The sequence below is a fragment of the Stegodyphus dumicola genome, chromosome 10, assembly GCF_044657685.1.
Source record: "Stegodyphus dumicola isolate Sdum_Otavi_A_Nest chromosome 10, ASM4465768v1".
NCBI lineage: Eukaryota > Metazoa > Arthropoda > Arachnida > Araneae > Eresidae > Stegodyphus > Stegodyphus dumicola.
The window spans coordinates 102,963,932-102,984,013 of record NC_140777.1 but is presented as its reverse complement, the minus strand read 5'-3'; the positions used below and the strand labels follow the sequence as shown (position 1 = coordinate 102,984,013).

Below are 20,082 nucleotides of genomic sequence, written 5' to 3'. Positions count from 1 at the left end.
GTAGTCAAAGACTATACAATTTAATTTTAATCTAAGCTGCCTTAGTAACTATCCTTGTAACAAATTCAAATGTTGGCAGTAATAATGCAAAGAAGAATAATTACAAATTATCAGAGCTAGCAGGAACTAATCCAGCATGCAAGTGGAGGTCAGAAACATGCTCTGTCTTACAATCCAAAAACCTCAATTTAAATACTATTTAACTGATTTGCATTCTGGTAAGAAAATGGAAAGGAGAAACTATAGCAAAGGCTGAAATTATAAATAACTGGTTAATTTACATAATAATAATTGTACATATCTTTGAACAACAATTTTTCTTCAATACGTTTTGTCTTCATTCTAGACATTTTGGATTTGATTAAAGATTTCTGTTATTCTAAAAAACCATATCACTTAGACTACTTTAACATATAGAAGAAGATGCTAATTTTATTTCTTTCGTAACATTAACATTCAGAATAAATATGAAACTTTAAATAATATCAATCTTTATATTAATATAATAATTTATAATCTCAATAATATAATCTTTGAATAATAATTTTCTTTCTCTTTATGTATTCAGTTTCTTTTCTCAATAAGTTTCCTCTTTTAGAATTTTTGGGTTTAATTAAAGATTTCTCTTATTCTAAAAACTACAGGTATTTAGAATCTATAAAAGAAGCTGCAAATTTTATTTCTTTAGTAATGTTACAAATTTTTGTATTTAGTTACATATTTTAATTATAATTAAAATTGCTTTATTTCCCCATGCAGTGCAGCACATGACAAATTTTAAGAGAAAGCCATGCCATAAAAATAAAAATACAGGAGCACATGCATTTAAAATTGAATAAAAGTTTATCTCATTAATTTATATTTAATCTGAATAAATGTAATTGACTACTATGTTAGCTGTAACCATAATCCTAAACTTTTGCTTTCCAGAAATCTCGAGAAGCAGAAATTATTAGAATCTCTCACGAACGATTTAAAGCACATTATTCAAAGATTATATCATTGAGATTATAAATTATTATAAAAGCCAGACAGAGAACATCTCATCTCAATTATTGTTTACTTAGTTGCTGTTGTTATTTTTGATTGGATTAGCTTTCTCTGCGCTTGCATTCTATTTAGCATTTTAATAGTTTGAATTATAATTACTGATTATTACTATGTGATATTTTGAACACTTGTTCGGATATATCTGAGGAAAATTCCAATATTCTGTTATATTTCTTTTGATAAGAATAAATTTTATTAACATTTTATCAGATTTGTACATTCAATTGATTACGAATCCGTTCTTACACAACAATAATATGAATTCCGAGAGTAAACATGAAAGGTTGTATGGTCAGGGTCAGTTACAGGGTACGTGGTAGAATTCTTAGAATTTAGGGATTCATCAAGCAACAAAATCTAGAAATGACAAAACGTTTAGCATTTAAGTCAGCCACTGGGAGTAGAATTTATGAAAACACTAGGCAGCAGAATTTACAACCTACAGATTGCATCAGATGGGAAAATGCCCAGCCCCAGCCCTGTTTATCATGCTTTGAGACATACAAGATGAATCTTTTAAATTGTTAGGTTTCAATTTCTTTATTAAAAGAAAAATTCTTTTCTATAGATACCTGTCCATGTGACAAGATTAGAAGCATTTTTTATATTTGCCATGCTTGTGTCTAGTGAAAAGAAAAGAAAATAAAGGCAAAATAATCATGTTAAGAAAAAGGCTTCTAGGATCAGAAGTAAATCATTCAAATATTACATTTTCATTGTGCTTCCAAAAATTCTCCCAGTAAAAAATTCATCACAAACTTTCTGTAAAATACATCAATTACAAGTTAATACCATGAAAACACTTTTCTTTTTGTCACATTTTTCTGGAATCTTCTAAAATCATAGGTCTATAAATCTTGCTTTCAAATCCTTCTAAACTGTCAAGATGCAATGTCTAAAATTCAAAAGAAAAATCACCCCTACCAATTTTGTAACAGCAAAAAGGCAGAAATATTCAGGGGGAAAAAATCATACGAAAAAATATTTGTTTAATGAATTTTATAGAGAGAACTGATGCACATTCTGAAAATCCTGAATATTCCAAGACAATTATATCAGGAAAAATTCTTGCCATGAAAAAATAAGAAAAAGGACATTTAACAATAATTACATAGCTATTTTGCTTTACAGCATTTAGTACCTTGTTTATTTTTCAGATTCAAAATTTAGTAATAAGTCACCAAAATGGAAAGTAAATTTACTTTATAATATGATAAGGAAAAATAAAAATGCTTTATTTTAAAGATATTTCATAAATATAATTTCAGTATATTACCACTGTTTTGATGAAATTCGTTAATGTTAAAATGTTCTAAAAAAATTGTCGAAAAATTCACAGATCTTCACATTAAAAATTTTATATACAAATTGATCTTAAAATCGGCAAAATGTTGATAAATCGCCAAATTTGGAACCATTTAACGAGTTCACATCTTCAAAGGAAAAAACTGTTTAAGTTCCCTTCATCAGAAAAAAAGAAAATTTTCGAAATATGTATGTTTCATTTCTTGCCTAGAAACTCTTATACCACAACATTTATATTAGAAAGGGGAATAAATTCAAACAACTATATTTGTCAGTGAATCGCCAAAAATATTCCTCCAAAATGCTAATGTACACTCAAAATGGCAATCGTAAAAACGAACTGAAATTTCAGATGATTAAAATTAAGGACATTCCACTAATTTTGGATAAAATTAAAGAATCTTAAGGACCATACAAACACTGAATGAGGATCAATGTTTCAAGGAATTGGTTAAAAATATTTTACTCTCTTAATGAAAAAGAAATCGCTATACAAAATTCTCTCAAAAAACATGCAAAATCATTAAGAACAGGAGTAAAATCTCAAAATAATGTAAATAAAAATTTTGATAATGTTAATATTATCAATTAATTTTTATTCAAGAATGCAATATTTTTCTTTGTAAGCCAGTCACTATTATTACCACTTAAAATAAAAGATTTTTTTTAGACCTCAAAAGAGGTGTACTGTTTTCAATTATAAAGTGAATTCCCTTCTTGGCAAAATAAATAAACAATATCATGCTTTGGAAAGCAATTTATGTCAGAAATGGAGAGATGAAGTTTTTGGTAAGTGCTACCACTACATGGAATATACAGTCTTTGATTTATCTTCAATATGTACTTGTACTGCCTTTCTCAGAATGCCGTCGTCTCTAGCAACGCATAAAATTTTTTATTTATCTTTTAGATTAAGACATCTGTTTTTTAGACATCCGATTTTGATTAACAAAATGAGGAATTTAAAAGCAATAAATGAGCTTCCTAACTGCTCATTTTATTTTTTATTTTTTTAATTTATATTTAAATTTTGTATTTTATTTTCTTACATAACAAACTGAAACATTTATTATACATTTAATTCAAAAATTTTTAATATAGGTAGTTCTTTTATAAGTTATAAAAGATGTATTATATGCATATGCACACATTTGTATAAAATGACTGAAGTTCAGTGACATATGAAAAGGAAACCTGACTTTTGCAAAAATAAAGTAGCAATCAAATATTAATTTGATAAGGCATTTTCCAACTCTTAGCAAATAACCTAACTAAAATATTCAGAATTTTGTTTAAACTCCCTTTTTAAAGAAAGAATTAATGCAATTTAATACATACCTGAGTTTTTGCTATATAAAATGAGCATTGCAAGAACCCAACGATATAAGCATTTCTTTTTTTCAATTAAAAAGCAATCAATAATTCGTACCTAAAAATATAACATTGATATTAAAGACAAAAAACTGAAAAGAAAAAAGACAAAAAACTGAAAAGTAAAAAGACAGAAAACTGAAAAGGTACTTGAAATCAATCACTAAGAATTTAAGAATTAGAGAATGAGTAGTAAATCTAAATGATATATACAGAAATACAATTATTCACTTATTAAGAAGTTTATTTTTGCAGATGCCATAGCTAAAAATTTTTATCAGACTGCTGAAAGTAGTTATTTGGTGACACTTCACGGATAGCATTCACCTAAAGAATGAATTAATTTATTTATTAACCCAAAGAACACTAGCCCGGAAGGGCTATTAATTTCGTTTTGACATTTTGCATCAATTCACTATAAATGGCGAATCACTTTTCAGATTGTTGCCACCAAATATTATCACCTCACCTTGTGTATATTTAAAGAAATTTAATAATAAAGAATCTACATAAATGTATGCATGTTTTTCGCATTGTGATAGAACAATGGCACCTAGAGTCAGCAGATTTTGAATAACGTAATCTTCCCCCGCATTGTGCATCTGGAAGCCCTAGTTTGCAATTTGTTTTATTATCGATTTCATATTCCATAACACTTTAACGAACATTTGATTAACAAAGTCAACAATTTCAAACCGAGCAACGACAACACTGTATGGGGGGGGGGAATTATCTTCAGCGTGTGAGACTGCATATCGGAAATTCTAAAGATATGTCCATTTTAAAATTATTTTGTGATATTACTGTTGAATTGAATTTTATGGTTTAAAGGCAAAGAACATGATATTTAATAAATAAAGGTAACACACAAAACATTAAAAAAAAGTCCCTTTAGGCATAATGTAAAATCTGAAGGCTTTCAGATTTTTTTTAGTTATATTTTCTCTGCTAATAATCCTGCACTAAAAATATTCATTAAAAAAGTAATTTAAATAGTTTATTTTAGATGGAATTAAACTTTTTAAATAATTTGTTACAGCAAAATAATAAGACATTATTATTCAGTTTTTTGAGGCACTTCTGATTTCTCTTTCATTCACTGGTAAGGTAGACCAGTAAAGTAAAATTAATTCAAAATTTCTTACTTACACTGCAAAAATAACTCACTGACATTGATTTATGAACTTACAATAGAAATAAATTCATAAGCAATGTCAGGATACATGAATTAGATGCGGATCATTCAATATGCACGAGCTATACCTGGATATTTCAAAATGGGAACAACAAAAAATATAGAGAGAATGTTCTCCTACATGACTATTTCAGAATAAAAAAAAAAAAAAAAGCAAAATTGAAAAAGAACCTGAGTTTGAAGAAAAGTTTTCACGTTAAATGATACTTTGAGCAATTCAAAACTTTCATTGTGAAAATTATTATAATTTTTGGCACTCTTCTGTTATCACAACCGGATGCAGAAGAGTGTGTATGTGCATAAATATGTACATATACACACATATAGGTATGTATATATATATGCATACATGAACCCATACATATGTGCATAAATATGTACATATACACACATATAGGTATGTATATATACACATGCATACATGAACCCATACATACATTTCTGAATCCGTTCCCGATAACAGAAGAGTACCTAATTCTTTCCCCTACTAACTAAATAATGTTTCTAGCTTTATATTTTTCAAAGAAAAGGCAAACTTTTCTCACCCTTAATATTTTAATAATTATATTAAAAATATATTATCTCTTATTAAAGCAGCTTTTTAAAAATGTATTTAATTCCTTTTTTCTCATGATTAATTTTTAATAAATTTATAACCATAACATAAAAATAAAATAAAATTTTTAAATAAGCAAATATTCAAGTTCACTTATTTATTTGCATACTAGAACATTTACAAATTCAAAAGAAAGTCACAAAAATACTTTCAATACAAAACACATAAGAAATATCCTGTTGAATGGAAATATATATATATCATATCAGAGAATTAGTCCAGGAATCTGTGAAAACTATGATACGTTCATTGATGATAAATGAACTCTGCATTTCAAATAGTTGAATAAATTTTCAGCAGTTGTTAGTTGATTTTAATATTTTAATGTGCAATCACACAGCACAGTAAACCATTCAGTTAAATATTGTAACAATTCAGTTTGCTACTCAACAGGATAATCTCAGTAAACATACAATACATATTTTCTTTTTTAACAAAAAAACCAAAATAATAATAATATGAATATTAAAAGTGCTCTTAAAGAAAACGCAGATTATGTATTATACATATTTTAAAAGTTTACAAGAGATCGTAAAATAATTCTAATAGCATTATCTCCAAAATGTTTTTGGACAATACAAAAAATATAATGAAAATTACCAAATAAGGAAATGGCAAGTCTTTAAATATCCATGATAGCCAGTTTTGGAACATACTTTCTAAATCTTCATGTTCTTTAAGTTCCTTCTCAAGCTGAGAATAAGCACTTTTCTAGAAAATAGTTCCAAATATAATATACCACTCCTAATATATACAATCATAAAATTATTAAAATTTTGATGAAATATACATATATGTGTGTGTATAAGTTAAGAGAAAATTAAAGTATTTAATTTAATCAATTTCTTCCATCTAGAGCAACTCGATCGAAAGATAGTTTGTCCAAATGTTAATAAAAATAGCAGCGAGGCACATCACTGCAGCTTAATGTACTTTAAAGTCATACTTAATATTAAAGTTTAATTTTTCTTTTCTGAAGCCCTGTGAGAAATATAAATATATTTAAATCATGGACGTTTGCTCATTAGCCCCTTGAAGTTAAGAACAAGTATTATTCATTATAAATTAAGAAAACAATACAGAATTGATAAAGTTAAACTCAGTAATTCCATACAGCTTTCTTAATTTATAAATAACATGATTATTACAAAAATAATTAAAAGTTTAATACTAAATTATAAAATTTAGTTATAAAACTTCATTTTACTCATCTTACAAACTTTAACATGTCTATACATAGCAAAATTCACTACCATATAGGTATTATACTCCAAGAATATTTACTCAATAAAGCAAACTTTTTATTAATTTTGATAACTTATCACTTTACTAGAATATAATGAACATATTTTTGTAGCACGATTGAAAAACTTTGATACTACATATTAATGCTAAAAGGTAAATTCAAAGTTTAGTTGCAATTTGTCTAATAATTCAAACATTTGTAAATAATTCTAATTAAACTTTTACTTTTTAATTACTTAAGTTTTAACTGGCAGTTTGAAACATTTTAATACATTTGTGAATTTTTCTGATGTAATTTAGGAATCAAATTCAAAGTTTCCATTACCAAACAACTTTGTTGCAATTACTTATTATGCTTGATAACTTAAACTGCTACTAGTTCATATTTATCATAATATATAAGCTCACAGAAATGTATTGATTACTTCTCACTACATCAGATTTATCAATCATAATATAAAATTCATTTAAAATATATTTTCAACTGAATATTACATATTTATTTATTTTTAGAATGCAAACAAAGAAAAGAATATTTTATAACATAATGCAAAACATAATCCTAACTAAATTATATCAGCTAGCACATAAAATTCTACCATCATAAAGGTTCATAAAATGCTTTATTTATTTTTTATATTCTTGTTTGTTATCTGAACATATCCCATAAATCAGAGCACATTCTCCTATTCTATTGAGAATGCTTTCTGTTTTATTTTGCCTTCACCACAGTTTGATCAAATGATCGTTTTCAAGCTTCTTATATATGAGTCATCAATAAAAAACAGGAAATCTAAAAAAATATAAATAATTCTACATATTGCAAAGCTAATTACTTCTAAATACAAACTACTTTAAATTTACAACTTTTAAATTTTTTTTTTTAAATCAGATATTTAAGATATATTTTTGTTAATCTTTGAATTAAGTACATTTCATAAGGATGCATTTTGTAATATAATAGAATATTTTCAAGCATTTTAGCAGAAAAATAAGCAGCTTGAGAAGTTATTATGGCAGACCATATAAAGATCATCTGAAGAGAGTACTTTAACAAAAAAGTCCCATCTCAAAAAAATGAATCTGAAAGAAATGCATGGACAAATTACAAAATACGGATAAGTATTCAATCATGATGAAGTAGATGAATAGTTAATTCATTTATTGGTAGGTGCTCTACAGGAAAAAAGTCAACTGTTAGAAATACTTCTTACTATATGTAATGATAATTGTTTGTAATTGCAAATTTAAATACAGAAGTACTTACAGCATATTTTTTAGTAAGTCTGCAAACTAAATAAGCAGAAGAAGCATGATCAGATTTTGTTTGAGAAATATAGTTTTGCCTATCAGCCAACAACTTTAAAGCACATGAAAATGCCATTCCTTCTGACATATAGTGCAAAAAGAGGCTAATTAATGGGTATAAAATTGGACAGTAAGTGATATCAGGCTTTATGTGAAGAATGACATGAAGAATTTTTTCAACACTTTTTTTTCCCTCTGCATTCAGATAATAGCGAGCACAGTATGCAGGATCGACAAAAGATGGCAAACTGGTAGGAAGATAGGCTTCCCCTACAAAAATAAGAAAGCATATATTTGCTTCACATTCATCATAATATAAATAAAACTCAAAATAATCTTCATAATACAATTTTTAATTAACATGATAAATGTTTAGAGTTAAATAATAAATTACCGAACAAATCTTTCTCGATTTCGTAATAAAAATCCACATGATTATCAGAGGAGATATATTTACACAAGCAATCCCATAATTCTTGCCGTATGGGATGATCAATAGGCCAATGATTATTTCGGACAATTTCTTTTACCTAAAAGAATAATAATACAGCTAATAAATTTAAATGATGTCCCTGTATGGTGAGATTCTGAGGTCAAATTTAGATACATAAATGCATGCTTTAACAAGTTTGTTTAATATATAAAACAAAGGTTAGAATAGATTGAAGGGTGTCCCTTGTATTATCGCTAAGTTGTTTTTTCATTTATGGTAACCTGAGTAGTTGAATGTTATGAAAACCTTATTATGACGTAATCAATTGCATGATTGCGTTGAATTTGAATGATGGGAAAAGATTGTAAGGGCTTGTGGTGCATGTTGATTAGGAACTACATTGCTTGTTTTGTGGTTTAGACAGTAAAATGGCTGATCGTGGTAAGATTAATTTAAAGTTTCTGTATGATTTGGAACAAAAGGGGAAAAGAGCATTAATTGACTGGTGTGTAAATGAAGGTTTACATAGTAGCCATTATAAGTGTCCTGTTTGCAGGTAGGAAATACATATGGTCCAATGTAAAGATCGTTCAGATGGCTATGAATGGGTCTGTTGGAAAAAAGGTTCAAATGCTCACCATATAAAGCATTTGATCAGAAAGGGAACATGGTTTGATAAAGGTCATTTAAGTATGACTGAGACTTTGATTCTTACATGGATGTGGGTCTATGAAGGAAACTTGAAAATCATCAAGACTGAATTTAATATCAACAACAATAAGACTGTAACTGATTGGAAGAATTTTTGCAGAAATATGTGTGTGGATATTTGTATTCAAAAAGATGAAAGGATTTGTGGTGCAGGAGTGGTTGTTGAAATAGATGAAAGTAAGTTTGTAAAGTGAAAAATAATAGAAGTTAATGAGTGGTGGAAAAGTGGATGTTTGGTGGAATAGAATGACGGATGGGAATTTTTTTTTTTTTTTTTTTTTTTTTTTTTTTTTTAAGTGGTTGAGGTCAGAAGAAAAGGAACATTGTCAGATGTAATTGAATGAAATACTTTACAGGGTACAACGATTATATCTGATTGTTGGAAGTCCTAGAATTGTTTACCTGATAATGGGTTCGTTCACCTTTCAGTAAATCACACACTGACATTTAAGGATCCAGAAACCAGAGCTCATTTTAACAATACTGAAGGTATGCTGAGTGTCGTAAAAAGTATTTCGCAAGAAATGCCACTGACAGTCCGGTACTATGGAGGATATTTTTTACTCTTATTTTTGTGAATTTATGTGGCAAAGCTGATATATGGATTCTAGTTCAGATAATTTTAGGAGGTTTTTGGATGCAGTTAAAGAATTTTGTGTGCCACAGACCGAAGACGTGGAAATTTCTAAATAAGGTAACAAGGATATTTGCTTTGTGTAGTGTTTAGATGTATAAGATGAATTTCCTTTTTTATGCTATTTTATTTTTCATTTAAAATGTAGTTTATTGAGATTATGTATTTTTTGTTTGGCTCTAACGCAGAATTGGGTGCTTCTTTGACTTTTTAAGTGAAAAATAGATCAATGTGTACATGGATAAAGTCAAGGAAATGCACAATGCCAAGTTTGTGCAATTCTCTGATGTTTTTCCATGTGAAAATAGGTCGAGGGGTACATGGATACCGAGTTAGTGCAATTCGTTGACTTATTATTTTGGCTTTGTGTAGCAGCGAATTTTTGGCACAAAAATCGCCGCTACACAAAACCAAAATAAAAAGTCAAAGAATTGCACAAATTCTGTGTCCATGTACCAGCAAAATTTCCCAAGGGGCACCCATAAATATATTTTTGCCGCAATGAATTCAATTTATACACATAATAGCACTTTTCTAGACAAATAAGATTTCTATGAAAGCTATCTGTTTTTGGATTTATTAAGAAACAGACGATAAACTCCCTATCATTTACATAACACTAAATAAAAAATATACCAAAAAAATTTGGACACGTATTTAAAAGTTAAATTTGTGTAAATTCTACTCTAGTTTGACTTCCAACTTAAATATGATAAAACTTTAAAAGACATACATGAAATTGAAGAAATTAATGAATTATTAAACATATGAATATTAAATAAATAAACATAATACACACAGCAATTTCTTAAAGATGTATATGCATAAAAGCAGCAGTTTGAAACAATATGTTCAGGAAAACATATAGTCACATGTATGTGCAAAAAACAACAGAAGCTTCTATTGGAACATATATTAAAATTCTATAGAAAAATATTTGAAAGGTATATCAGTGTCTTAAGATGAAGAATTATGGATAATTATTCTTAACATGTTTCCCAAAAAAATAAAAATATTTCTTTCAAATCTTTTTTCATATTTTAAAACATGGATTTAACAGTTTAAATTAGAATGCAAATAAAATTACAATTTTTCAACCTCAGACTAACTATACGGAACAAAACTAGTACTCAGAAAATTGAATTTGTAAAACCAATATTAAATATTTATATTTTAGGCATAAATTTATTAACATTTAGGTTTGGACACATTTATTTTATAACTATCAAATATATGTTGTAAGCATACAGTTAGAACAACAGAAAGATCAGGTATTTATCTTTCCCTAGTTCAAATACTTTAATATTTGTATTAGACATAATACACACAGTAATTTCTTAAAGATATATATGCATAAAAGCAGTAGTTTGAAACAATATGTTCAGAAAAACATAGTCACATGTATGTGCAAAAACCAACAGAAGCTTCTATTGCAACATATATTAAAAGTCTATAGAGAAATATTTGAAAGGTATATCAATGTATTAAGATGAAGAATTATGGATAATTATCCTTAACACTTTTCCCAAAAAAATAAAAATATTTCTTTCAAATCATTTTTCATATTTCAAAACATGGATTTAACAGGTTAAATTAGAATGCAAATAAAATTACAATTTTTCATCCTCAGACTAACTATATGGAACAAAACTAGTACTCAGAAAATTGAATTTGTAAAACTAATATTAAATATTTGGCTAATCTTTGGAATATGGTAACAGGCAGTTTGGCGACATTTTGGTAAGCGATAAAGGTTACTACCTAGGACTTTGGTAATAATGTGAGAAGTTCCCAGTTCCAATTATGCATTATTTTGTGTGAGAGAAATGAGAGATCATGAGATATGTCATGTGACATTTATGGACGAATCACAGTTCTTTAATCGGAAAAGGGGGAAAATTTGGAAAAATATCTGCAGTACTTTTAAATATTTTGTATTTAGCTTCATTGTGTGTTTTGTGAAAAAGTGTTGCTTAATTTTTGGATCCCATGGCCCTATGTAAACTGAATTCGAAATTTTTATTGCGTTTAGCATTTTGTATTTAGTTTTATTGTGTGCTGTGTGGGAATGAAATGAGATTGTGTGAAAGAAAGGATATTACAGATAAGTTTGAATGGCGGTGCAAGAAATCTGGTGAAAATGGACATTTTGTCATCCGCCATGCACTCAAGATTCTGTAGAAGATTAGGTAAGTTAGTATTTTTAATCATTTGAGGATATTATTTTTATGCAGTGTTTCTAAATATAACGAATAAATATGCTATTATTGGAAAATTTATATTAGCAATGAATTAGTTTACAGTAATTAAGATTTTAAGCTAATTTTTATTAATTTAATATATGTATTTATTTATATTTTAAGCAGTGTTTTTTAATTTAATTATATTTTAATTAAATTATAGTTATTTTGTGAATTATATAATTGTAGCATTTTGGAATTTGTTTCAGTAGAAGTAAAGTAGAAGTAAACATGCATGGAAATAATTTAAATATTTGACACTAAGTATTTGCAACCTTTTTAATGTTTGCGTTATAAATTCGCAGGTGACGTTTATAATAGATAATTTAGAGGGAAAAGTTTTTGGATATTTTATTTATTTTATATGTGCAAATGTTCATCCTTAGAAAGGGTATATACTTTTTTGCGATCAGGTAATTTCATATATGTCATTTTTATCAACTTTAAAGATTCACAAAATTTTCCTGCATTTTCGTGCAAATTTTTCTAATTTATGAGAAAAAAGCAGTGTACATGAATAAAGTTAAGAGTGTGTGCAATGCCATTTTTGTGCCATTCTGGGATGTTTTTTAAAGTAAAAATAGGTCGATGTGCACATGTGTATGTGTCATTCTGAAAAACGTGGCAAGGAGTTTGCGATTCTGCACTTTCTCCCAGTTTTGCAGTTAATATTCGTCATGATTAAGCACTTTTGTTCCATAAAATTTCTAGCATGAGCGTAATTCAACTAGCAGATTGTTGGAAAAAATGTTGAGTAAGTAAAAAGAAAAGAAACCTGTCTTTACTTTGTGAAGACAAAATGGCAGCGAAAAAAAAAAAGTAGAATGTTGCTGTAGCAGGGTTGGTTGCCAAATTTTCGCCAAAAATCGCAGAGTTACCATATTCCAAAGATTAACCTAAATATTTATATTTTAGGCATAAATTTATTAACATTTAGGTTTGGAAACATTTATTTTATAACTATCAAATATATGCTGTAAGCATACAGTTAGAACAACAGAAAGATCAGGCATTTATCTTTCGCTAGTTCAAATAATTTAATATTTGTATTAGTAGTTTATTTACAGATATAAACTATAAAACATATTTCCAAAGCTCAGTCTCATAACTATGTGTAACAAAATTATGCAAGGCTTAAGAAAAATTGCAATGCTTTGTTACAATATGCATTATAATGTTTATTTTTAAGATAACAAAATGCTTAATTACTTTAACACAAATTTTTAAAAAATGTACAATTAATACAAAAAAAAAAAAAAAAAAAAAAAAAGCTAAACATGACATTTTAAATAGCCTAAACCATTTTTGTTAGACTTAACAATTACCTATCCAGTTACTGTAGCATATCTGTGAAATATTTTCCCATACTTAATGTAAATGCAGTAAAATAATCATGCCAATTGAAAACTTAAAACATAACTATTTACATGAATATTAAATCTTACAGTTCTATTATAACACCAAACAAAATTCTAGCACTGATTATCTATACCACAAGTTGCATCCTATTTGCAGGGGTGTTTGTGGGACCCCAAAAAATCCCCTGAAACTTTTATGGACTTACTACCGACATTTTGGAGTTTCGAGAAGGGGGGAGAGAAATGAAAAATTACAATTATGAAGTATTGAATGACCTAACTATAAAAGTTCAATGAATTACTTTTTTTGCAAAATTAATAACCATAAATTTTCAAACACATAAACTACTACATTTTATATAAATATTTTAAATTACCTGAATTAATTCTTAAAAAAAAAAAAAAAAAATAATCTAATTTTTGCTGCTTTTTTTTTATTTTCTAATGTTTGTGGGCTTGTCTTTCTTTTGTGGTGAACTTCATAATTGCAGGAAGGTTGACTTTTATTTTCCTCATTTACTGTTGAAGAAATTTCCTCGAGAACTGCACATGCAGAGGTAGAAGCAGTTTGCTTTTCTGCTAATGTAGAAGGTTTTTCAGAGACTTTTATAGGTGACTCATCTGAAATACATGTTTTTAAGTCCTCTTGATATGTTTTCCAACTTCTGTTCATATTCAGTAAGAGATCTTTGTGAATTGGATCAGTCATTGGATTTTTTTAGCCATATTTTTCACATGAGGTTTCTTTAGAAGCCATTAAATCATATTTAATAGTCTGCACTGCATCTAGGGAATCAATCTTAAGAGAGGTTCTATAGTCAGTGACAAATGTATCCATTAAGTTGGATGCATTTTCCACTAATGGGCCATGGAAGCAGCTAAGGCAGGCTTTGACCAATTTAGCCAATGTAGGATACTTATAATCATTTGTGAAATCATCTTTTAAATTAAAAACTTTAGACCAATATTTATCAATTGTACACTTGACTTGATTTCCACTTTCATCAGATGTGTAGAGCATTTCTTTGGTGATATCAATATCACTCTGGTATAACCTTATTTCAGCTTCTACTTTTGACTTTTCATTATCACTAAAAAATATGGGACATAAAAGATGATAATTTTTCAAAAGCTAATATTGTACTGGTTTTACCTCTTAGCTCTGGATCTAATGCTGTAAAACTAATTAGATATGAATTTTTAAGGGGTAATTTCTGTTTCATATGCTGTGCTGTATTAGTATAAGCTTTCATCAGAGAAATTTGGAATTCTTTTGCTATTGGATGATTTTTTGATAATTTCTTCAGGAGAGTGGAAGCTTCTGCACCAGTAAATATTACTTTGCTAGGTAGATGGAATTCTGGATTTGTGACATCAACCTTTAATAAATCATTATAAGATGTGCACTCTATATTTTCTGGCTTCATAAAAAAAAAAAGAACTTTGCCATCAATTTATAAATACTGGAATGTATTAAATGAAGCATTGGTTTTTTTTTTGTTTCAAATAACTTAATATATGTGTTGAACTCTGGTAATACTGCTGAATATAATGCCATATGCAATAAAGTTTTGTTTTGCATAACAAATAACCCATTTAGTATTCTTTTTTTCCGAGCTAAAGCATCCTTTGTGAGTTGTTGGGAATGCAAGCAAGAATACACCCCTTCAACAATTTTTTTCTGAGCTGCAGAAATATTTCTTTTATTGTACACAGTTTCAACATAAGAAAAATAATCCCTTTATCAGTTTTATCCAAGTAGTGAAAATAAAATGCAATAAGAGCATCCCACAGATCTTTGATTCTTTCTAAAACACATAAAATGTACACCCACCTATGGTCTTTTTTCGTCTTTCTGGTCTCTTCAAGGGCTTAAGTTTTTTAATGGCAAGGGATTCACAGATTTTGAAAAAATTTTCTCTTTTACTGCAGCTTTTCATATCAAAATAGATGTCATCAAACAAATCTTCTAAGTATCTATCAAAACATGAAGCAAATTTTTTTGCACAGTTACTAGCTGTGTGACATGTGTCCCCATCAATATCTAATAAGTGGGATGCTTTGTTTGATCGTAGTCTGATTTCAACACCCTTTTTTTTTCCACGCATGGTGTTATACGAGTCCATTAATACACTAATTAAGTTTGCCCATGGAATATTATTATCTTCAATAGTATTAACAACTGCTTTAAAAACAGCTTCTGAATTGCAAGATTCCATCTTTAGAGATGCAAAATGATGAACTACAACTTCATTTTGATTGTTGTCATAAAACTACACCAATATTGCCAGTATACTTTCTTGAGCATTGCTAGTACTTTCATCCAAATTTAGAGAAAATGGAGTCTCCTTTAAAGTTTTAATGATATTTTCCTTAATAGTTTTTGCGAGCCCATATTTCATCTTATAACATGCAGTAGTCCTGGACATTTCCAACGAGTTTAGTGCCGTCTGATCGCGGCTCAACTGTTTGCAGAGTTCAATTAAATTGGGAGCTACATTGAAAGAAAGAGAATTCTCGGCGATAAACGAAGTTATTAATACCTCTTGGCGTGCTTTTCTTGTCACTATATCCAATGGCCGAGCATCAGTCTCCAGTAAGTCATCAGTATTTTTTGAATTAGCATAATTACTTAAAGTCATTGAATGTCTAATGCACTTTGAATATTTTATGTGCGTCACAGTTTTAGAATGATTTGTGAAAGCCTTGAATCCTTCCCCACCATACTTCAGCAGTGAGTTACAAAAAACACAATATGCTTGTCCAGCAACATTTATTTTCTTGCACCATGTGCCGATGGTATCCCCATTACCATCTCTCCGTTCAATCCAATTCCACCTAAATGCATTCCGGACACCTTCTTCTAATTGTATAATATCACTATTTATATCGAGAAATTTCATAGTGAAATTCTCTTGCGTACATAAATAAAAAAATATTTCAATAAACGAAACGAAAAATTTACACGTGAATCAATAAATGAAACAAAAATTTTACACAGCGGAGAAAAAAAAGTTGAGAAGCGATCAATGACAAATAGCTAATACGGCGAAAAATCCCCCTTCTCTACTTATTGGCGCCACGCCAGGAGAGATAAGACCTTTGAACCCAGAGTCACGTGATCGCACATCTGGTCGAACGAAGTCTCTCCCGTTTTTTTCTGCAGCGCCTACTTGCTGAAAAGAATCCAGAAGAGAATGTCCGAGAACCAGGGGAATGAGTCATAACTAGCAATAAGGAAAAAAACAAAAAAGAAGTTTTTCCCCATTTTCAAGCATTATCACTGCCTTTGGAGAAAGAAAGGAAAAGTTTTCACCACACACACTGACCTTGCATTTTCTGCTTTCAAAGCAAACAAAATTACCCAGATCAAAATAAATAATTCATTATTATTCCTACTTCCTTTTGAACGACGATTCCCGGAATTTCCGGGTATCAAAGTTCAAAATCCCCGGAATTCTGGGGTTTCCCCGGAGCACAAACACCCCTGTATTTGTAAGATAGAATCACAAATAAAACTTCTGTAAATTATTATTAAAAACAAAGAATTTCATTAAACCAGAATATCATAGAAATAACTAGAAGTGAAACTTGTTATCTGGAATTTTAGGCAAAAACTAAAGACTTTGTAAATGAGGAAGAAGAATCTGCCAAATAATAAATTATTCTGCAGAGTACCTTTCCTGTTTGAAGAAGAGCTTATATTAAACATTCTCAAATGCACAGAGTTCCTGAATATAAGCAATGTTAATCTGATGATGAATTTTACATAAATTTAAAGCCTATCTTCAAGTATGCATGCTGTCAGAATCTAAATTTTTATAATTATACAATTATTTGGCACAATTTAGATTTAAAATCAAAATTAGTCACATGAATTCAGCTGTAGCATTAAACGTACACCGTCATTACCTAATTTAATTATTTTATCTGATATATTAGTTTGGGTACTATGTATTAGCATAACTACTTTGGTTCTGTTTGATGACTTTTTACTATCAAAATAATAAATAAATAAATAAATACTCATTACATATGTACATATTTTATATTTTAATTAAGTGTTTATTTTGAACATCAATCAATAAGCTTACCAACAGGTTTTTGTTAGAAATTTGATGGTGATCACTTTGAGAATAGTTTAAAGTACTTGAACACATATGAAGCTGGCAATGTTTTTGTTAAAACTCACAATTTATGCACTTGATTGCCACAGTTCAGCAAATTTTAAAAATTTGATAACTTCTAGTAATATACTTTCATTAATGCAAAATTACCTTAGTTTGTTGTAGAGGCCTTGGCTCTTTTATACGCCCTAAGATCACCAAATGTGGTGATATGTGTTCTGTGCTGGCGTTTGGCACAATTTCGTGCTGTGGGATGGTTTGGTGGATGATGCTGTTTGTATGGCAAACCTTTTGATGTTGAAACTTAACTCTTTTGCTGCAGTGGCTTAATTGCTCGTTGGTTCGTGTCATGCGTGTTTTGAATGTTGCAACAAGAGACGTGCTGGCAAGATTTCGGTCGCATATTTTAGATTGTGCGCAAAGTAAATTTAGTATTAGAAGGTACGATGTTAGAGTTGTTAACGAGTCTTTTGTTCACGGGTGTGTTTATGTGGATAGAAGTATATTTTTGGAATTTCTGTGGGAGTCAGGACTTTTAAAATGAAGTTTGGCGTGTCCAAAATGCGGAGCTGATATGAGAACTCGGATGAAGAATGGTATTTATGATAGACTTGTGTGGGTTTGCAGTCAAATGGTTGCTGGTAAAGTATGTGGCTGTCAGTAGAGTTTAAGATTTGGATCATGGTTTTCATGTATTAAGTTAACTTTGAAGGAAGTTTTTATTGTTACTTTCGAAATTTTTAATCGCAGAAAGACATGTGATATAGCAAAATCGTGGCACTTTTATTCACAGACGTTGTGTGATTGGTGAAATTTTATTCACATATGTATTATGGTAAGTGCATCTTATTTTATTGTTTTCATTTTATAGAATATTATGTTCATTGTTTTTTTACTAGGAATTTCTGCCGTTATTTGAATTGTTTGTAATTTATTTTAGTTTATTTTGTTGATTTGTGCGCAATGCTTAGATTGTGCAATTCGTAGATGTTTCTTTGAGTTTAAAAAGAATGCTGTGTACATGGTATTCTTTGAAATTTATTGTTGTTATGTTAATTTATTAAAGTGAGGTGTACGTAGTTCATAGATTCTTTCGCTGCCTAGATTGTGCAATTCGTAGATTTTTTTTTTTTTTTAAGTTGAAACATATCGCCGTGTACATGGATTCTTGTCAAATATCTTTTGGTTAAAAACTTTACGTTTTTGCCATCTAAAGTTTTTGTTTTGGATTTTTAGCTTAATTTCTGTGTTCAAAACGTGGTTTTTGCATGTGCGAAAACCGTGTTTTTGGAGACATTTTAGGCTTAAAGTTTGAAATGTAGACAAAAATTTAGATAGTAATAGTTTGTGGAGTTTCTCGCCAAAAATATTTGGCGACCTGAGGGCATATATAAGAGTAGTTCCAAGGCCTTAAATGAAATTAACTTCTAAAAATGTATAAACAATAAATTATTTTAATTACACTAGTTGTTTACTATAACTGATTGGCAAATTCATCAGGCCAAATTTCATGTATGAAATACAATATCATGCACACTCATTGTTAAATGCATATGTTTAATTTTTTTCATAATAAAATAAAATGTTGCTCTGTTGTAAGTAGATAATATAGACATCTGTATCATTTTGTAAATCCTAAATATACAAGTATGAATAATCACATTTCATATCAGAAAGAAATTAATTTACATATATAATAGATTATTTTTAAAAAATCACATTCGTTCTCAACTCAAATTGAACTTCTATTATTTTAGCATTAATTTAAGGAACCAATTCCTAAAGGAGCAAAAGTACCCTATTATTTATACAGATTTCTGAACTAAAAGTATAATTTAAATTTAAAAAATTAAATTTTAATAAATCACAGATCACTTTCTTCATGCTATAACATTAATGATATTACATTAAAACTATTTTTCACATATTCTTTCAAAAGATTCACAACTTCTTCCAGTGATATAAAATTCTAAATACTCCAAGAACTGAATAAAAATTTAAAAAAAAAGAGAGAGAGAAAGAAAAAGTGCTCTATATTATGAATTATAAAACAGTCAAAAACAAATAAATGTAGTCAGTGATAAAGACTGAAAAAATGCATAAAAAATTATATTTAGACAGATGTGCCACACAATAACTAAGAAACTATAATGTGAAATACTTAAATATTTCTCAACTTTTCTTTATGGTAATATTGCTACATTTTCAGCAGCTAATACACATCTTAAAACCTTACATGGGTACTGTTCTGGTACAGAAATGTATGCATGTATGGATGGATGTATTCATGTGTGTATGTACATATGTATCTGTGTATATACACACATCATGTACATATATACATACACACATTATGTACATATATAACATGCACACATGTGCATATATACATATATTTCTGAATCTGATCCTAATAACAGAAAAGTACCACTACATTTTTTGAGAGATTTATTTAAAAATATTACATGAAATGTGCATGCATAAGCTGA

At 28.6% G+C, this 20,082-nt stretch overlaps 1 protein-coding gene across 2 annotated transcripts in view; it reads right to left on the bottom strand.

Annotated features, from left to right (window-relative positions):
* Positions 1-20,082, bottom strand: part of sky (GTPase-activating protein skywalker) — an 80,336-nt gene that overhangs the window by 55,542 nt on the left and 4,712 nt on the right. For both annotated transcript variants that reach the window (XM_085825344.1, XM_035374439.2), the window contains exons 3-6: positions 8,485-8,620; positions 8,050-8,360; positions 6,138-6,248; positions 3,694-3,784 (exon numbers count right to left, since the gene is read on the bottom strand). In XM_085825344.1, the coding sequence (XP_085681470.1) occupies positions 3,694-3,784; positions 6,138-6,248; positions 8,050-8,360; positions 8,485-8,620 (649 nt within the window). The remainder of the gene's footprint in view (positions 1-3,693; positions 3,785-6,137; positions 6,249-8,049; positions 8,361-8,484; positions 8,621-20,082) is intronic.